Genomic DNA, 15,999 nt, shown 5'->3' on the forward strand with positions numbered 1-15,999 from the left:
TTTGCAATGAAAGGAGGCTATTTAGAGGCAGTTTATTAGGCTGGGGGGCAGCAGGCACACAATGAGGGGTTTGTAACTTTGGTCCTAGCAGGGCAATAGCACATAAATTAACCAGTTTCCAATGCAAATGTTTGTTCTCTGCCAAGACCCTAAATTTAGTTTTTAGCTCTGGAGAAAAGGCAGGGTGACCTCAGCATAGCATATGCTGCCCTTCAGTCTTTGCACCTTTTTAAAACTTGCATTTGCTTTAGAAACCAGCCCAAAACAGCTCGAGGAATTCTCACCAAGCCAGAGCCCTCATGTGATAAAGTGAGCTGGCTGCTCTTGGCAGGAGCCACCTCACTTCTGTCCCCTGCCCAAGCAGATAAGCAGGGTTTCAAATCACTTATCCCTCATCCAACTTTGCTGCTGATGGCATGACAGCCTCTCCCTGTACTTCATGGTGGAAGACAGGTGTCCAGGCTTTTAAGACTGAGTCCCAACATTTATGATATCTGTGAAATCCTCCTGTTGACCATGGAAAGTCAAGTCCTTAAGAATTTGTTTACAAAAATGCTTGAATCTGGCCCCTATGTTGGATAATATTATCAGCATCACACTCACTGAGCATCCTCCCTGGTTCCTGCTGCTGGATGTCACAAGGTATTCTCTGCAAGTAAAGGAGCCTGGCTCTAGCCCTTAAGCACTCAGGCTGGAATCAAAAAGATTTTGCCCATAGGCTTTCAAGTTTCTTTTTTATTTCATCTCTTTCTCCTCATGAAGCTGAGATCGACATCCCTATGTCTGCCTGTTAGATCTAAGCAGGTTTTGCTACCAGGAATATGCTCCAAAAAATGCATTCTGCACAGCCCACTTAGTGACTGCTCCTTTTAGGAGGGTTTGATGTTAGTGCTGTGATCACAACCGAGTTTGTTTTTCCCAATCTCAGCCTCCCCTCTCTGAGCAGGGCCTGGGCTCTGCAGGCAGGAGGCACCTTCTGGTCCCCTCAGCCAAGACTTTTATGGCTGCAAAGAGCCTGCAGCCAAGAAAGAGCCACTGTGCTGGACCCTCTGGTGGCTGAAACCTGACTCCCACCTCCCTGCAGTCAGTGTGGACACAGAGATGAGCAGCCCTGTCACAGTGACAGGAGATGCAGGCCTGCTGCTGGCTGCTCCCCAATTCCAGCCACTCTCTTGTGCTCTTCCAAAGCTCTGCCCCTCCACACAAGCCATCAAGTGCAGCCTTCAGAGCTCAAAAAGCTCTCAAAATCTGGGTTTAGTGACTGCTGTGCCTTTCTGAGCTGCTCACTCCACCACCCCTAAGCAAACACCCCCCAGCGCGCGCGGAAACCGACGCGCACCCAGCCCTTATTGCTTCCATATGATAAACCCCTCCCTCGCGCTGCAGCAAGTTGCTGAAAGGTTTTTAGTTGAAAGGTTTTTATATTTAGCCCTGGAATTTCACTGGCTGCACCCCTGCAGCAGATGCTGTGTGTTAATCTGCTGTTTGCACCTCCAGGCTGACGCTGGGCAAGCCCTTGGGAGAAGGTTGCTTTGGCCAAGTGGTCATGGCTGAGGCGGTGGGGATTGACAAAGACAGGCCAAAAGAAGCAGTGACCGTGGCAGTGAAGATGTTGAAAGGTAAGAAAATTGGGTGATAAGGGATCAGAACGGGCAGTGTGGCGGCTCTCAGCCAGAGAATTTTCTTTTGTGGCATCTGAACTCTGTCATCGTTGCGGGGTGGGTCAAAGAGCACATAGCTGACCTCAGCCTTCAGCAGTCTGGGGTGTAAATCTGCACCCTTGACAGCCTGTTTATCTTGGGCACTGACTATTTGGGAGCCAGGAGATGTATTAGCATCGTGTGGGTCTCTCTGCTTTCAGTTTATTTCATGTCAGAGGCTGTCCTTGTGTAGATCTGAGCCCATTCAGTCCAGGTGGTTGGTAACAATTTATTTTGAATTTAATTGTAAGGGTAGTTTTCAGGAAAGGCAGTGTTATTGGAGGTTTGATAGCTAAGGACAGCTTTTTTATGTCTGGTCTTGCTGTGCTTTTTTATCTCTGATCTTGCTGTGCTGCCACTTTACATAATAACACTGAAGAGTCCACCAAAGAGGCTGAGATTATTTTTTGGCCATAATATATGATGTGCAGTGTAAACTGGAAAACAAATCCCATATTTTGTGTTTTGAGCCACACATATTTTACACCAGCTGATGGGCCTTACTGAAGCTGAGGCTGGCACACTAAAATTTATGAACTGAACCTGTATCTTCTGCAGATGATGCCACAGAAAAAGACCTGTCTGACCTGGTGTCAGAGATGGAGATGATGAAAATGATTGGGAAGCATAAAAATATCATCAATCTTCTTGGAGCCTGTACCCAGGATGGTGAGTAGAGAAAAGAAAAAGTAAACCAAGACTTTCCAACAGGTCTGTGAAAGTCTCATTAATCATAATTTTTCAAGAGGTTTTAAGGAAGCAGTCATGCCGTGATAGGATTTTTAGGTATTTCTTTAGCTTAACAGCAATATTTTAACTTCTGTTTCTCATTATAGTTGCAGCCTTAATATGAGAAAGGGTCCTGTATCATATGAAAACTCTCTAATCCCTTGCTGTAAGGAACAAATGACCTTTTGCAGGGCCTTTACCCAAGTCTGCTGTTCTGAATTGTCAGCCCTGCTTTAGGAGAACTTGCACCCCACAAATTTGAAATGAGTACTTTCACTCCTGGAAAAGCTAATTATGCTACATAAAGTGATGCAGAATGGCATAATGCTCTGGGACTTAAAAAAAAATTAAGACGCGCTTTCACTTTGTTAGAGATCTCAGGTTATTTTGTGATTGAAAATATTTGTTTTTCAGTACATGGCGAACTCTGAAAGGAACAGGCACTGGGGCAGGGTTAAGGGACTTTAAGGCATTAATTGTGGCTCTGCCACTCCTGCTGTGGAGCTTTGGGCAATCACTTCCCCGTATCCAAACCTTTTATTCCTATTTTTTAAGGCGGTGCTTGCCATTTTCCCATTTCATTGATTCATTTAAGTAATTATAGTGCACTAAAAGCTTTTTTTACATAAAAAACACTTTACCCTGGTGCCTGACCCTGCTTTTGCCACGGTTCTTTTCATGCCCAGGTCCTTTGTATGTGATAGTGGAATATGCCTCCAAGGGGAACCTGCGGGAGTACCTGCGAGCGCGCCGCCCGCCCGGCATGGAGTACTCCTTCGACATCAACAGGGTGCCCGAGGAGCAGATGACATTCAAGGACCTGGTGTCCTGCACCTACCAGCTGGCACGAGGCATGGAGTACCTGGCTTCCCAAAAAGTAGGTGGAAATCAGCAAACACAGAGCTTTTTATCTCAGTTTGATTTTTGCGCTCGTCTCGTTTGTGTTCAGGAGTTTGCTGGGGAGGAGGAGCTGCCTCAAGGAGGTTGTGTAACCCACAGCCCTGCAGATCAGTGGGAAGATTCATGCACTTAAAAGGTTTTTCATCTTTGTTTAGCAGTATTGCTGAAATGAGGCCTGGAGTGGATCATTTAAAGTAAATGCTGTGCACGTATCTGCAGTTTGAATGCAGGAGCACAGGTGGTCACTTGGTTACACAACTCACATCACTCCACCCATGAGCAGCAGCCTCTGTTTGCCTCCTGTTTCCAGTCAAACCAACCAAATCCTTTCACATCGTGGTGTAAAACAAATGATTTCAGTGGCTGTACAGAATAACAACAGGCAGGGTTGAAAAGACCCAAGTCAGCAGGGCAAAAAGAGTGGGCAGAAGAGGCAAAAATAAGTGGAGGGTATTAGTCACTTGAATAATACACTTTACTGTAAACTGGTGTTTCAGGAAAGTGAGCTGGTTGAAAGAATTTATTTATCTTGTCGTGTCCCCAGACACTTATTTCTAAAACCTGTCTTCAAACGTTTCTTTTTAACCAGCATTTTGATTAAATCATAGTTATAAAACCTTAAATTGCCCTGTATAACTAACTCTGTAAACATGCTGTGGCTTAGTGGACGAGCCATCCTGGATACCCTGGGTGATGTTTGGACCCAAAGGCTAAACCAGAGCAGCAGATAGCAATGATAAGTACTTCCTGCAGGGTGTGGGGTGGTTAGTGGGATTTATCCAGATTTCCAGTCATGTCCACTCCCAAGTATGGAGCTGTTTTTAACCAAAGACCAGGGCTGAGTGTAACCCTCCATTCCTGTTGTGTGGAGTCATGATTTTGTTATTGTTTTTTCTGCACTTGTAGAGGTTGGAGAAGAGAGGGAATCCAGGTTTAATTTTGCTTTTATTCTTTTTGTTTTGAAACAGTAAATCTTAGCTCAGCAGGGTGACGTGCGTGACAGCAAGGCACAGCTCTTCTAATGCAGTAAAGCAGGGCTATCGATTAGGTGACACACCTCAGGATATCTCTCTCTGAAATTATTGCAGCTCCTGCCTGGCAGTGAGCCAGCTCCCAAGAAAACAGAGCTGATGTGAAAGGAAAACATAAATCTTTTCATCAGCCATCCTGAGAGCAAGTGTCCTCCTGAGGAGCTCTCAAGTGCTGCTGTAGGACACTCCCGGGAGCCAGTGCAGCCTTTTCTGTTTGCAAAAGCTCTTGGTTGGTGCTGTGCTGAGCTGGGCAGATGGAGAGGCATTGCCCAAGGCACAGGGAGAGCAGGGGCAGCACAGAGCAGCGCTGTGCATTCCTGTGCTCCAGATATCCCACCACTTCTGTTTGTATTTCACCCTTCCTCTCCCCTTAGGGATCCATTTTCTGAGCTGGAATCATAAGAGAGCTGCTCTTCTCATGGTATTGCCATCATGCATGAGCTGTGAGAAGGGCAGGGTTCTTGTTATTTCAGCCCAATAAAGGGGCTCACTGAGACTTCAGTAAAGAAAATGGTGAAGGTGATGTTTGTTCACCTACCCTTTGCCTCACAAGAAGTTTTTGCCTTGCAGGCAGTTGTACTTAGAACCAGTATCCATTTCCAAGGTTGGATGGATGATTTTAAAAGTGGGAAGCTTGGCCCATGTTGTTTCTGCCACCACAGCATGGCTGATGCAGAGTTAGAGGACTGGTGGGATGCTGAAATCGTGCACTCTTGGCTGGTCCTGTGCTCCTGAAGGCATTGCTGGAGCAGGTTTTTCCTGGCACTTCCCCATGGCTGACCCAGTGAGGAGCAGAAACTTCATTTTACCCATGTGGGATAAGAGATCTCAGCAGTTTGCTGGGGCAAGTTAAAGAGCAAGAAACAAACTGGTTGTTATGTTGCTTTTTGTAGTGTGTCTATGCACATACTGAAATTAAACATGCAATGTCAAAAGTTATCCAAAACTGAGGAGGGAAACAATATATTAAAGTTGAAAATAAATAAAATATCCTGCTGGGATTCAAAGTGCAGTGTTTCATACCATGCCCTCACTGCCACCTTGTATCAACCCTAATAAAGCTACTTGAACACAGAAATAATACCCAGAGCAGTCACAGAGTCCCTTCAGTGCCAGGATAATGCTGATGTGAAGGGAACATCTCCCAGGAGGTAATAGGTTTAGTTTCAGTACCAAAACTATCTTAAAAACAAACAGTCAAACCCTGATTGTTTTGGTTTTTTTTTAATTTTCCTTTTCATAATTGCATTTTTATAATCTTGAGGTCGAAATAATTAAACACACCCTAGACATCCTGCTCACAATTATATTAATATCTTTAAAATTAATAACAGTTGCACTGATTCAGACTGGATACCAACTTTTATCTCTGGTGAGACAATATAATTTAAGAGAAGCCACACAATAAAAATGTTCATTAGCAGTATTTCTGATGAAACTGCTGTACCTGTACCTGGGCACATGTAAAGGAGAGTACATCACCAAATGCTTGGCACAACCTGGGTCATCACACAGCTTTTAACCTTAGCAAAAATACAATATTTAAGCAGACCAGGATTTTCTAAGACACCTCCTAGGGCCATGGAAACAGCAGCTGAGGATATGGATTGCAATAATTAAGAAAAATCATATTTCACAGGCTTGTAGTGAATGTGTGGCTTTCCCACCTGGTCATTTAGGTTAAAATCTATAAAGGAGATTTAGTTGTGGTGTTGAAGCTCTTCCACTTTTGCTGCAGTTTATTTCAGTGGGCTGTTTTTTTCTCCTTTTTTGTTTGCAGTGCATCCATCGAGACTTGGCTGCAAGAAATGTTTTGGTAACGGAAAACAATGTCATGAAAATTGCAGACTTTGGTTTAGCCAGAGACATCAACAATATAGATTATTATAAAAAGACTACTAATGTAAGTGGATGGTTTTCTAATCTCTGGAAACAAGTGTTTCTTTCAGTGATTCATTTCAGAACTATGGTTGTAAAGTTAATGGGCTCCTTGTACAGCAGACTCACTTTTCATCCCAGACAAAAAAAGCAGGGATCAAGGACATGAGCATTTCTGTCTCCTCTTACAGGGACAGTTGGTTAAAAAGATAAGCAAAGAGGCTGCATATTGGAGGATTAGAAATGCTGAAATACAATAACTTTTTTTTTTTATTGTGTCCCTGACTCCAGTCAGTCGTAATAATTGGAAATATTCCTGCTGATCCCAGCTGGTTTAGCACCCAGCCTAGGATCTTGCAATACAAACAATGCCAGCAACAACCACAATAAAAATCCTGTTTACTTGTGGTGATGTCACATTCAGCCTTCAGCCTGTGCCTGTACTAAGCTTGTTAGGGACAGGTTGTGATGGTGATCTCAAAGTGGGGCTAGAGATAGAGAAAATTGATTTTACTCCCCACACTGTCACTGTTTTGCTGCTTAGCCTGTACCAAATCAGGAAGATAAAACATTTGGGATGTAGCAGTGATACCTGGTTTGAGCTCCTGACACCCCCTCAGGGGATCTCTGAAGGTCCTGCTGAGCTGCACTTGGGATGTGATGGGAACTCTGCAGAACTCTTTGAGTTCTACAGATTTTATTTGTATAAATAGGGCTTCGTATTAACAATCATGTTAAGTGGCTTATTTATGAAAATCACTAAGTGATTAGTGGCATTTTAATGGTAACATCTGCCTACTTCCAAAAGCCAGAACCACCATATACAGCAGCATTGGAGGGGATTGAAGCTTCTCCATTTCAGACCCAGTGCAGTTCCCAGCTCTGTGTGTGCAAAGCAACAGGCAGCTCTGACTGTGAGCTTTGGGACAGGAAAACAAAATTCTTTGGTTTAGTAATCAATTTATTTTTGCAGGCAGGCTTGTTTTTCAGAAGTTTATTAATTGTGGGGGTTTTTGTCTTTAAAGAGCCATAGCAGAATGATACTGTTGATTTTGATCTACTTATCCTACCATTCTCATAGCAAGCAGTCTGGAAAATCTTCAGGAACTCTCATTGCTTTTAATTTTATCTTCAGTGCTTGTATCCATTTTTATTACAGTCTCTGTACTTTAGCCCATCTTAGTGTTCTCTCACTGAAAATGTTCAAGGTAAATTATGTGCTGGTTGCTTTAGCAGACAGCTCTTAGAGAAATCATCCTGCCAATTGCTGCCATTTTAATTCCTCTTCCTCTCCAAACTTACAGGGACGGCTTCCAGTAAAGTGGATGGCTCCAGAAGCTCTGTTTGACAGAGTTTACACACATCAAAGTGATGTGTAAGTGGCCTGATTTCATTGGGGTTTTGGGCATGGGAAGGGAGGCTTGTTTTGCTTTGAGTTTGTTAAAATTTGGGATATTTCATGTATATTTTGCTGTTGTCCTTTACCTTTAAGACTTTTCATTCTGTTTCACATATTAATAGATGGAACAGGACTTGCCCTTAGAAAGTGAGGATTTTATGGTAGACTGCTAACCAGTGCTCTGTTACTAATCTGCCCAGCTTCAAAGCACATGAAAGGTGGAAAATGCTAACCTCCTTCTGTCACTGCGGAAGTTTCCCCCCTTGAACTTATTTACGGATGTGCAGCTACAAAGAGTCTATCTAATTTGCTTGCCTTTTGACATGCTCTGGACTTCCTTCAGGTTTAAAAAAATAAAAGGAGAGACAGAAAAGAACGACAAAAAAAAAAGGAGAAAGTTCCTGAAAACTTCTTATAAAAATCTGTGCTGAAATTCAGTGCAATAAAACGTAGGCTGGGTACGCTGGAAAAGTTTTCTCTGATTTTCAGAAGTGGAGTTGCTTCCCAGCAGTACTTCACATGTAATAGGAAATCATTGGACTCTGACACTTCAAAACTCTTTTAATGTGTGCACAGAGCCACTGGCTGATGCAACTGCTCAGGGTTTATTCTGCTTCCTATTACAGTTCTATGTGCTTGAAGTAGACATTTATTTCTTATGCAATACAGATGAAGATTCTGTTTTTTATTTCTCCAAGAAAAGCTGTTAACTGTAAAGGGCTGGATGCTTCCCAGCAGAGGAGCAAAAGGTTATGCAAGTCAGTGCAGGGTTAAAAAGGAAAAAGGCAGGATGGAGAAAATAAGAAGTATCTCCTCTTTCTTTAACCTGGAGCAGTTTCCAAGCTGCTCTCTCCTTAAGAAAATCATTTGCTGAGGCGTTTCCTGCAATCTCCACATCATTTACAAAGGAAACTATATACACAGGTTAAGGGTGGATCAAACTCTGTTTTAAAATAACATCTTGGCAAAATATTTAAGTGAACGTGGAGTAAACCACTTCACTGGCTGGGGACTGAGAGTCAGCCTGAGCTCCTCAGCAGCCAGGGAACACGAGGATTTCAGTGCTGGGCCTTGGAGACTCTTGGCCCCATGGTGGCTTTGAAGATGGCTAAAGATAATATTATTGTAAGTTTGTGCAAACAGTTTACTAAAATACAGAGCTGGGGGAGCTGCAGAGGAGCTGGGCAGGCTCTGTGCTGGTGCTCACCTGGCAGAGCTGCCTGCCACACAGCCCCAGCTTGCCAGCCAGGCAGGATGAGGCAGGAAAACTGGCTTAAAAATTATCCCACTTCATTTCCTAGCAGAAGTTAGCAACAAAAGAGAGAAAAAAAAAATAAAAGAAAGGCAGGGTGACGCAAAATATTTTTGTTTTGAACAGTCTGCTTTTTCCAAAATATCCTGCCACATAATTGCACCCCAGCTGGGCTGGGAGGGCTCTGTAAGTCATTAAGCTGTGAAGATGCAGTGCTGGGCAGTGCTCAGAGCACACCAGACAGAGGAAAAGAGGGGATTTGGGAACATGCTGGGGTCAGTCCCCATCCTAAATGCTGTCCTTCCCTCTGATGCACTTCCCAGACCCCTGTCCTGCTCTGGGCAGGCAGATCTGGTTTAAACACCTCTAGGAGGGATGGGATTCTCTGTTTCCAGGCATGTCTACTAATGCAGTTTTCTCTTTGATTTGCAGTTGGTCATTTGGTGTGTTAATGTGGGAGATCTTCACCTTAGGAGGGTCACCCTACCCAGGAATCCCAGTGGAGGAACTTTTTAAGCTGCTTAAAGAAGGGCACCGGATGGACAAACCTGCCAACTGCACCAACGAGCTGTAAGGACTCTGATTTTGCTGTGCCAGGGCTGAGGGGCACAGCTGTGCTCAGTTCATGTGTTCAGTGCCACCCCCAGAAAAATCACTTCCAGAACTGCTTGACTCTAAAATTCAGGATGTTTGTGAGGGTATAGATGGGTAAGGGAAAGGTATGGGAAGGGTTTCAGGGAATGTTTGGCAGAGGATGCTTCTTTGCACACCCTGCTGTGATCCTATTGCAGAAAGAAGAAATCATCTGCAAGCCAGTCTCTGTCAGTGTTTTTACGCCCATATTTGTTTGATTTTAATGTTACCAACGTGGAAATTCATAAATGTTGCACATACCACTAATCAAAGGTGGAGTACTTTAGGCTGCTTTTATACAGAACAAAATACATCTGGGAAGTCCTGTTTTAACACAGCATTATCTCCTGGTGGTGTGGGGAGTGTGATTTCAGGTATTCCAATACAGACCTTAACTATATTTAATTTTTTTTGCATTTTAATTTCTTCACAAAAACTGCAATCCCTGACATGTGAAAAATATTGTAATTTATACCTTTGAAGTTGCTGGGCCACAGAATTGGGCCCACAAAAAGGTAATTTAGACACTGAGCAAGGGAGAGACAGGAGTAGGAAGCCCCTCTGAGACAGGGGATGTTGTCCAGGTTTGGAGATTTTCAGTGTTCCATTGAGCAGAGCTGTGTGTGCTCACTGCTTTCCTTGTGAAGGGCAGCCCTGACTGTGCATGGAAAGGTTTGTGAGGAGGATGTGTGATTTTAATTAAGCCAGGCAAATGTGTGTTTCTTCCAGCTATATGATGATGAGAGATTGCTGGCATGCTGTGCCTTCTCACAGACCCACTTTCAAACAGTTGGTGGAGGACTTGGATCGGATCCTCACTCTCACAACTAATGAGGTAGGTAAAGTGTCTTCCTCCCCACAAGCTGCTGATCAGGAAAAATTGTTCAGGGGACAGATGGAATTTATTCAATTATGAAATCCTGCTCAAGTTCACTCCTTATTCTGTTTGTCATTGTCCTCTGAGGTTACACGCAGCTAAGCTATGTATCCTATGAAATCCTGGCTCTTCTGCCATTATGCCTGGGATTATGTAACTCAACAGAAACACATCTTTGAGGAGTTTTTGTTTGTTTCTCGCTGCATCCCTGGATGATTTTGGTGTCGAGGGATGGCACGTGGCAGGTTGAGGGGCAGTGTTTGTGTTTCAGCACGTCAGGGAGGGGTGTGGAGTTCCTGGTGGCTCTCATTTGCTGGCTCACTTTGATTCCCAGCCTTGCTATGTAGGTCAGGAGAGGAGAAACCGTCAGTGGCAGATTTCAGATGATGTGTCTGAGAGTGAATTAGGTTCACTGCAACAGCTCTCTGTGGAGGGAATGAGGACCCACGGGGGATGTGCAAACAGCCATCCAATTATCCAAAGGTCCTGCCTAGCCCTGCTGCAGGTTGGGCTGTGTGAATGCAGGAAGGCTTTATTTGAAGAGCTTTCTTTCAGAGGTCTGAGATATTATTAGTTTTAGCAAGGAACACACTGATTAGGGTATTCACACAGGAATCAGTCCTCTTATCGCTGAACCACGTGCACCTTTGAGGAAGTGATGGAAATGTTGATTCTTTTGGTGGAAATTTCTTTTGAGAGACAATACTTGGTGTCCCAGAAATATTCTACAAACTCCTATTATTTCTGAGAAATGAAATGCTTAATGGGAGCAAAAACAGAACAAAGCAGTTACACAGGAAAGTTGCAACAACTGGATTTGACCATTTCAAAACAAGATTTTGGTATTTGTTATTGCTTCTTTGTAGAAAAAAAGATTTGAATCACTCTATGTGGCTCCTCAACATTATTATGTTCTAATTTTTTTGAATTGTTTGAGAAATAAAAAATGGATTGTGGAGCAGCTTTGGGAAAGCCTTTTCACAATGGAGATGACAGGAGAACCTGAATAAAGAGGTGGCATTTTTTATGATCATTTGCCCAGATCTGGTTGAAAAAGATTCTTTGGCTTCAGTAGCAGCTGTGAATTTATCTGGGTTCTGTTTTTAAGGCTTTCTCTAAAAAGTGGCACCTTCAGGGTGAGATATGAAGGAATATGCTCTCTCTCTGGAGCCATGGATGTAGCCCTGTGTCCTGTTACCATTTTCACCTCATCCATTACTGCCTGCATCTTTTCCTGCCTAATTCATACATGATTTCACAAGACCAGTTGGAGGTGGGCTGGCTGCCACTGCAGAGTGCTGGGTGGCTTGGACTGGATACGTGTTTGCAGATTCAGGAGGGAGGTTCTGGGCTGCAATTCCAAGCCTGGGAAAGGATATTGCTTTCTTTCTTGCGTGCGTTTAACCGTCGAGCCTTCCCAACCCCGTACTGCTCACAGACCTGGAATGATCTCAAAGTTAACCTGAAAAGGCCTTTAGGGTTATGTAAATTACTTTAGACTAGAATCATAGGAAAAAACGTCTGGAAAAAGCTTAGGAACACATCCAGTCCATCTGATGGGCCTATGGCAGGGCCCACTATACGTTTGTCATTCCTGACAGATGTTTATGTAACTTGTCCTCACAGATCTCCACTGCTGTATTTCGGCATCGCCTCTGGACAGCCTGTTGCTTTGTTTTCCTAATCTCTAATCTTTCAACATCAGATATTGCTTTTGTCCTATTTACCCTGGACATAGAAAGCAAATCGTTCCACTTGTCTTCGCAGCGCGTTTCATGTTCCCGAGCGCTTGTCGTCATCTCGGTGTCTCCGGAGAGTCCAACGTGTCCCACTTTCCTCCACAGCTTTGGAGATCTCTGATTCTGTGTAAACTGCATGGTCTTCCTGAAGTGCAGGTCCTCCAGGCTCACTTCTGCTTTCCCCACTCACCCTTGCCCCCCAGAATAACCCTGGCTCAGTCTGGTTTACCCAACAACTCATTTTGCTGGGACAGCCAATAATTTCTTCTGCTTTTGTGCTAGTAATGATTTCTGCTTAAATAGTAACACCTCATTGTTTTCCATGTTGAATCTTTGCTTGTTGGGTTTTTAATGTGTTTTCTTGCTGGGTGTTTTTCCCCAAAGACTCTCATGTTTCGGTGACCCACATGAGCAGAAGTCACCAGGAGTCAGCCTGGTGGCTGTGGTGCTTTGTCAGCACCAGAAACCAACCTGGTACTAGTTCTTGTGTCCCTTGGTGTGACTCTGGCTATTGGCACTGGATAAGGACCCTGTCTTCAATACTGAATTCATATCTGTGTTACATCAAGTCTTCTGATATGATGAGCCATGTCTGATAGCCCCTGGGAAAGCCCTGGTTCTTCAAAGACTGGGATCCTTTCTTCTTCTATCTATTTGGAAAATGTCTGATTATTTCTGCTCACATAGGGCTGATTTTCTAATCCACAAATATGTAACAGGGTTGCCCTCGTGGATTTTTCAAGAGCCTGGGCAGCCACATAGTCAGTAATCAATAGATCCAAACTCCCTCCTTTTGGTCCCTATTAAATTTTCCAGCATTTTAAAACATACCACACCCTCCTTTTAAAATGGTGACCATTTTTAAACTCGAAGATGGTAATGACTGAATCTCTGACTTAAAAAAAGGAGTGTTAGCCAAAGGACTAAATTACCCCAAGCCTAAGCACAGCAGCATAAAATACTGACTGAGGTGGAAGACTCGACTCGTCAGTACGATCATGACTTGTGGTTTAGCAAATGAAGAGATTGCATTTAAATGAATGCAGCTGCCTTTAGAAGTTGAAAGAGAAGGAACATTTCAAGGGGAAAAATAACTTTATTCTCTTGCCAAAACTGTTGTTTCTAGCAAAAGAGCCTTAACCCAAAACTTGGATTCAGCAGATGATATTTCCTTTTTTAATGACTGCTTTGGTCATGGCTACTCTGGGACGCACAAGACACAAATATGTGGTGTCAAAAACCCAAATCGTGTGAATTTGATTTTGTTTTTCCTTCAGATCTTTTTTGCACGTATGCCACTGCATGTTGAAACACAAATTTAATATCACAGAATATAAAACAGAGATTCAAAGTGACCAAAGGCATACAAAGTTGGAAGCGTCTTTCCCTCTCCAAATCACTACCATGTGCTAAAGAAAAATGGTTCTATTTAGGATGAAATTTCGTTTTTATCATTGCGAGTGAAAAGGCCTCTTTTGATGTGGTTGCCATGTTTATTCCCACTGACACAGCTAATGCTGGTGATGTTGGACTTCAGAAAATACCGTGTTATTGGCTTGTTTTTTCTTCCCCTAGCCGAGCTCCTTGTTTTATGAGGTATTTAGGCAACCAGGCAGTTTTGAAGGCAGCTGATTCACAGCGAGCGAGCGTCATTCCCAAACCGCTCCCTCCCAAAACCCACGCCGTGGTGACATTTTATTGTCAGCTCTCTTCGCTGGCTAAAAACCGCTTTTATTCCTCTTGCCACAGGAGTACCTGGACCTCAGTGGGCCTCTGGAACAGTATTCCCCCAGCTACCCCGACACGAGGAGCTCGTGTTCCTCGGGGGACGACTCGGTGTTCTCGCCCGACCCGATGCCTTACGAACCTTGTCTGCCCAAGTACCAGCACATGAACGGGAGCGTGAAAACATGAAAGGAGGAGCAAAGAGGCGAGAACATCAAAGCTACCTGCTGTCTGCAAAGCTAAAGCTTTCCTCCAGGACCTTCACGTTTCTGCTTGTACATAGGAAATGCGGAAAAAAAAAAAAAAAAAAGAGAGAGAGACGAAAAAAGGGAAAAAAAAAAATTTGGAGGAAAGCGGTCGGAACCTACATAAAGATTCTCATCACTTGCAGCTTTCAGATGTTCCCAAGAAAGAAGAATGTTTATGAGCTGTGTCTAGATACCCATTGCTATCAATTTTCTGGCTTCCTGTGAGCTGCAACAGACTTTGTTTGTACAATGGACCAGTCGGACTTGAGGCAAACTATGGGTCTGCCTTTCTTGTTTATTTTGTAATATTTGGAGAAAATATATGTTGGCACACACTTACAGAGCACAAATGCAGTATATAGGTGCTGGATGTATGTAAATATATTCAAAAATATGTATAAATATATATTATATATATTTACAATGAATTATTTTTTGTATTGATTTAAAAAATGGATGTCCCAATCCACCTAGCAAATTAGTCTCTTTTTTAACAGCTATTTGCTAAATGCTGTTCTTACACAGAATTTCTTAATTTTCACCATCCAAAGGTGGAAAATACTTTGCTTTCAGGGAAAATGGTATATCATTAATTTATTAACTAATTGGTAATGTACAAAACAGTTAATCGTTTATAGGGTTGTTGTGTTTTTGTAATTTAAATGGCATTTCTATGCAGGCAGCACAGAGGACTAGTAGATATATTGCTCAGACTTTACTAGTTTTCAGATCTTTAAGAAAAGAAATATTTACAGTATATAACTAATTTGGGGAAATTAAACTTTTGATTTATTTGTGTTTAAAAACTGCAGTGTCAGATGATTATTCTTATCACAACCAAATCCTTTAACAAGAAAGTCTTTTTCCTTTAAGGTCCAAAAAGCAGAGTCGTTCCACTCCCCCCAAAAAAAAAAAAAAGAAAGAAAATAAAGGACATTTTGAAGAAGGTTCTTTAAGTAAGGAGAGACATGAATTGATCTATAACCACAGCAGAACAGACTGCTCTAAAAGGAGCTGAGCTTCTACCCTGAGTTGCACATGCATCAAATTATCCACAATTCTCTTGCCTCAGTTGCATAATAGGTTCCAGACCTTTTGGCCTGGATCTTTTGCCTTTATCCCTCTATTGTAACTTAAGTTAAAAAGAGAGAAGTTGTTTATAATGACAGCTTGCCATAGGAATATCAGCATCTTTTTAGGGGATTAATTCATGCTGACTCCAGTATTTCCTTCTGAACCATTCCATAACAGTAGGTGTAGCACTGGCCTCTGCTAGAATATCACTGTTGTTTGCGTCTTTTTTACAGGATCTTGTATTTTTACTTTCAGAACATTCACTTTGATATGGCCATGGAATATGAATGCAAATTTCACTGTTTAATGTGGTGGTGTGTTTGTTTTGGTTTTGGTTTTTTTTTTTTAATAATTTTTTAATTGGGTAAAATAAGTATTAAAATCTGTTAACTTTTGTACTGACAATAAAATGTTTCTACAGATATTAATGTTAAAATTACAAAATAAATGTCATGCAGCTTATTTTTCCTAATCCTTTGTGTCATACAAAATGGTTTCCTGAACATCAAGCGATGGAACACGTCCAGAAAAGCTTCCTTTGGACCTTATCATAGATCCTACATTACAAAGCAATCCTTTCAGGAATAATGCTTTTGCCTCTGTGTTTTAAAAGTCTACTCATGAATAGCATGGGTTATTTGAGTAAACATATGTACATCTTTGGTGGAAAATGGCTTGAAGTGTTCATAATGTAGACCCAAAGTATGTTCTCTTTTTATTTAGGCTGTATCCTTTAATTAGTGAAGTTTCTGATTCATTCAGGGGAGGCTGGAGGACCATTTGCATGGGAGATTTTTTAAAAAATCATAACAGA

At 42.5% G+C, this 15,999-nt stretch overlaps 1 protein-coding gene across 7 annotated transcripts in view; it reads left to right on the plus strand.

The window, feature by feature from the left end:
* The window catches only part of FGFR2 (fibroblast growth factor receptor 2), an 80,876-nt gene extending 65,229 nt beyond the window's left edge, over nucleotides 1–15,647 (plus strand). For all 7 annotated transcript variants that reach the window (XM_064716822.1, XM_064716825.1, XM_064716826.1 and 4 more), the window contains 8 exons: nucleotides 1,498–1,619; nucleotides 2,259–2,369; nucleotides 3,116–3,306; nucleotides 6,141–6,263; nucleotides 7,543–7,613; nucleotides 9,322–9,459; nucleotides 10,252–10,357; nucleotides 13,888–15,647. In XM_064716822.1, coding sequence (XP_064572892.1) covers nucleotides 1,498–1,619; nucleotides 2,259–2,369; nucleotides 3,116–3,306; nucleotides 6,141–6,263; nucleotides 7,543–7,613; nucleotides 9,322–9,459; nucleotides 10,252–10,357; nucleotides 13,888–14,052 — 1,027 coding nt within the window. In that variant the 3' untranslated portion in view covers nucleotides 14,053–15,647. The remainder of the gene's footprint in view (nucleotides 1–1,497; nucleotides 1,620–2,258; nucleotides 2,370–3,115; nucleotides 3,307–6,140; nucleotides 6,264–7,542; nucleotides 7,614–9,321; nucleotides 9,460–10,251; nucleotides 10,358–13,887) is intronic.
* The last annotated feature ends 352 nt before the right edge of the window (nucleotides 15,648–15,999 follow it).

The sequence above is a fragment of the Zonotrichia leucophrys genome, chromosome 6, assembly GCF_028769735.1.
Source record: "Zonotrichia leucophrys gambelii isolate GWCS_2022_RI chromosome 6, RI_Zleu_2.0, whole genome shotgun sequence".
NCBI lineage: Eukaryota > Metazoa > Chordata > Aves > Passeriformes > Passerellidae > Zonotrichia > Zonotrichia leucophrys.